At 42.2% G+C, this 4,580-nt stretch overlaps 1 protein-coding gene across 1 annotated transcript; it reads right to left on the bottom strand.

Annotated features, from left to right (window-relative positions):
• Positions 1-1,932: 1,932 nt before the first annotated feature.
• LOC117510606 lies at positions 1,933-4,151 on the bottom strand. Its single transcript, XM_034170395.1, has 3 exons — positions 3,626-4,151; positions 3,318-3,323; positions 1,933-3,122 (listed from the first exon to the last, which is right to left on the bottom strand). The coding sequence occupies exon 3, from the start codon at positions 3,073-3,075 to the stop codon at positions 1,951-1,953; it is 1,125 nt and encodes a 374-aa protein (XP_034026286.1). The 5' UTR covers positions 3,076-3,122; positions 3,318-3,323; positions 3,626-4,151; the 3' UTR covers positions 1,933-1,950.
• Positions 4,152-4,580: the final 429 nt, after the last annotated feature.

Genomic DNA, 4,580 nt, shown 5'->3' with positions numbered 1-4,580 from the left:
CTGCGGTGGTTTGAATCATATTTATCTAACAGATTACAATTTGTTCATGTAAATGGGGAGTCTTCTTCACAGACTAAGGTTAATTATGGAGTTCCACAAGGTTCTGTGCTAGGACCAATTTTATTCACTTTATACATGCTTCCCTTAGGCAGTATTATTAGACGGTATTGCTTAAATTTTCATTGTTACGCAGATGATACCCAGCTTTATCTATCCATGAAGCCAGAGGACACACACCAATTAGTTAAACTGCAGGAATGTCTTACAGACATAAAGACATGGATGACCTCTAATTTCCTGCTTTTAAACTCAGATAAAACTGAAGTTATTGTACTTGGCCCCACAAATCTTAGAAACATGGTGTCTAACCAGATCCTTACTGTGGATGGCATTACCCTGACCTCTAGTAATACTGTGAGAAATCTTGGAGTCATTTTTGATCAGGATATGTCATTCAAAGCGCATATTAAACAAATATGTAGGACTGCTTTTTTGCATTAACACATTATCTCTAAAATCAGAAAGGTCTTGTCTCAGAGTGATGCTGAAAAACTAATTCATGCATTTATTTCCTCTAGGCTGGACTATTGTAATTCATTATTATCAGGTTGTCCTAAAAGTTCCCTAAAAAGCCTTCAGTTAATTCAAAATGCTGCAGCTAGAGTACTGACGGGGACTAGAAGGAGAGAGCATATCTCACCCATATTGGCCTCTCTTCATTGGCTTCCTGTTAATTCTAGAATAGAATTTAAAATTCTTCTTCTTACTTATAAGGTTTTGAATAATCAGGTCCCATCTTATCTTAGGGACCTCGTAGTACCATATCACCCCAATAGAGCGCTTCGCTCTCAGACTGCAGGCTTACTTGTAGTTCCTGGGTTTGTAAGAGTAGAATGGGAGGCAGAGCCTTCAGCTTTCAGGCTCCTCTCCTGTGGAACCAGCTCCCAATTCAGATCAGGGAGACACACACCCTCTCTACTTTTAAGATTAGGCTTAAAACTTTCCTTTTTGCTAAAGCTTATAGTTAGGGCTGGATCAGGTGACCCTGAACCATCCCTTAGTTATGCTGCTATAGACGTAGACTGCTGGGGGGTTCCCATGATGCACTGTTTCTTTCTCTTTTTGCTCTGTATGCACCACTCTGCATTTAATCATTAGTGATCGATCTCTGCTCCCCTCCACAGCATGTCTTTTTCCTGGTTCTCTCCCTCAGCCCCAACCAGTCCCAGCAGAAGACTGCCCCTCCCTGAGCCTGGTTCTGCTGGAGGTTTCTTCCTGTTAAAAGGGAGTTTTTCCTTCCCACTGTAGCCAAGTGCTTGCTCACAGGGGGTCGTTTTGACCGTTGGGGTTTTACATAATTATTGTATGGCATTGCCTTACAATATAAAGCGCCTTGGGGCAACTGTTTGTTGTGATTTGGCGCTATATAAAAAAATTGATTGATTGATTGATTTATTGACAAATACTGAACACAGGGAGACAATTGGGGGCTTATTAAGAAGCTCTAGTTTCACCATCAAGAAACAAACAAAAAATAATAACAACAACTGCAACAAAAAACATACTGGAATGCGCACATTTCCAAATGTGTCCGTGCTGGTTTCATTCAGAACAATTATGCAAATGAACTATTTACTCGTCACACACGTGCCAGATGGGGCACGAAATGTGGGGTGATACGGCGGGGTGGGTGGGTCTGGGGGTCAGTCTGGGGGGGTCATGGTTAGGGGAAGGGTGCTTTTATATCAACCCATATAATTGCAAACACGTGGGTGTGTTAATTGCTCATCAGTGTGTGTCTGATGTGCACATCACTCTGATGACTTCTTGTTTTCACACAAACGGTTCGCAGCATCACCTCTACGTGTCAGCAGTGGACCAATAGCTGTAGAAATGTGCGTACGCCAGCCAAGATTTTTGCATAATGCGTCGCACATTTCCACGGTCATTTCACTTTTGATACATCTGAGCGTTAGCATGGAGACTGACGTACACCACGTTTTTGTTCGTACGCACGCTTTGTACATGAGGCCCCAGATCATGACCAAAACAAAAAAGCTTACAAAAACACTTACCTATTTCATAAAACTGGTGTGTGTCATACATTTCTTTCTTTGGCTCTGGACAATTATTAGCTGCTGTGATGTTGGAGGTGGGAATGTGGTAGTTCTTTGCTTCCGCAAGCTCTAAAAGAGAAAATTCTTCATTCTTTTCCTTTACAACATTTCTTTCCATCTCTGCATATGACAAGTGCTCTTCTTCCACTTCTGTTGTGTAATCTGCACCTGTTGCTTTTACAAGAAGACAGATGGAGGTGATACTCTGTTCCCCTTGGATGAAAGAACATGTGGCAGCTTCTTGGTCCACCTGAAGCAGGGAAACTCTGAGAGGATCCATGATGCTGTTGGTAGAATCTGAAACTATTTCAGCTTGAGGTGAAGCAGACATATTTGGATTGACCTCTGTGTTGCTGTGGACATGAGGCTGAGCTAGATTTTCAGAAGAATTTTTGAGAGTCAGCCGACATTTTACACCCATCCTGTGTGGCTGGAACAGTGGGGGAAGAAGCATTTGATACTTCTCTTTGACCTGCATTCTGAGTGAAACGTGGTCCCTTCTTTCTGGTGCTGCTTGACGACACCTCCTTAACAGGGATAACATTTTGTAGTGGTGGTGAGAGGATGTTGGAGGTGCAATTGCCATGTTTAAGAGATTATTGGCTTTTTGTGGGTTTAAGACAAAAATCCCTCTGTATGCATCTAGGACCTCTTCCAAACCATTATACAACACAGAAGGACCTGAGAGGTGAGGAGAATGTTGGAGAGAAGGACAGGGGGATAGAAATGTAGAGAAAGACAAAGATGCACAAATAGAGGATGAAGGCAAATGAGGTTTGGATGACATGGATGAGGAAGGCACAAACTGCTGCAACTGCTGGTGATACCTTCTCAGATGATGGTCCCTTTCTTTATACTTTTCCTCAGACACTGGTAAAGCCCTTGTCTTTGCTCTTTCCCCTTCACAGTGTGTTTCTGACCTGCTTTTCAACTGTCTGCTCCATTCTCTACATTTCATTCCTTCGCCTCTTGCCACTTCAAAAAGACTTTTCCATTTTTCTTTTTCTCCACTTTTGTCATGTATTGTGTTTGCCCTCTATTGTAAATGTGGGGTTTTGGTTTTGGATTTTGTTGCTTTTCTGGCTGGGGGTGCTTTGCTTGGGTTTTTCTGGTCTGTATGTCTCTTGGCTGCCTTCTCTGAGCTTGGTGGGGGGCGGTTCTTTGTGATTGGGTCACGCCTTGTTCTGGGTCTTTCTGCACCTTTTGCTGGGAGTATTTAAACACCACTGGTTGCACCGGGTTTTTGCCTGATCGTTGTGCCCTGTGCCATTGTTTCAAGCTCTGTACCTTGCTCTGTCTAAGTCCTGCTTCCACCTTGTGTTTTGACCACCTGCCTGTATTTTTTGACCACGCCTTTGACTGACGTTTTGGATCTGTTTGCTTTTCTTGGACTGCCTTACTGTGTACCGTACCCAGCTAAGCCTCTCAGTAAACGCTTCCTTGAACCAGAGCTACTAAGTGAGTCCTGCATTTGTCTCCTGCCTTCTTTGTCTGACACTCCTGATAACTTTCTCCTTGACATAGAGATGAATTACCTACACTGGGGATCTTCCAAGAGTGAAGGTCCTCATCTGTAGATTGTCCAATCACCAGTCCTGCCCTATCATTCTGGTCATTTTCATCAATTATTGAAGAAATCTCAATTTTGCCACATGTTTATCTTGTTTTCTTACATTTCTTTGCTCTTTTCTGTTTTCCTTATTACCCTTTCCCAGGAAAGGGTAATAAATCGAGTTGATTTGTGTAATTTGTTGAATTCCAATCCTTTCTTTTTCTCTTGCAGTTCCCTCAGTTGACCGACTTGTCCTGGGTGTGGAGGACAGAATCTTTCCTACCTCGGACAGCATAGCTGCAATTGGCCCAAAGGCCTGTGGCTGTTCATCCAGCTTTGGCTTTTTAGAGGGACTCTTTCCTCGTGCACCAACATTACTGACACCACACCTGCTGCTGTTGCATCTGAACTGGTTATGTTTAGGTGATTGCCTTTTCTTCCTCCTCTTGCACCTCCTTGTACCCTTAATTCCTTTACCCTGTAGAACATGTAAGCAGACATAACATTAAATCACAGTCCCTGATTATTACATCTGGACCCAGTGACACAACTACTGAAAGAGAAAGGCTTGGTACTTGTCCGTTTTTCATTTTTCTTTTTATTCAACACCTCTGTCTTTGTCTACCACTGATTCAGTAGTTGAAAATGAGTGTAAGAGGAAAAAACAAACTGTACAAAAATAAAACTGAATTTGGATGCAGTCACAGACCAGTTTCCTTATCATAACGATTTCAGTCATTTTCCTTGTTCCAAACAGCTAATAAATCTTTTCAGCTGCTTACATTGCATTCGATTACATTAGCTTCGGTAACGCCTAATCAGCTAACTGAAAGTTATCTTTTATGAAGCTAAACCGATAAACCACCCAAAAATTTATTGGAAGCTATAGCTAACCGATAACTTTCAGTATT

The sequence above is a fragment of the Thalassophryne amazonica genome, chromosome 5 (assembly GCF_902500255.1).
Source record: "Thalassophryne amazonica chromosome 5, fThaAma1.1, whole genome shotgun sequence".
NCBI lineage: Eukaryota > Metazoa > Chordata > Actinopteri > Batrachoidiformes > Batrachoididae > Thalassophryne > Thalassophryne amazonica.
The sequence above is the reverse complement of the archived record's forward strand: the minus strand, read 5'-3'. Positions and strand labels throughout refer to the sequence as shown.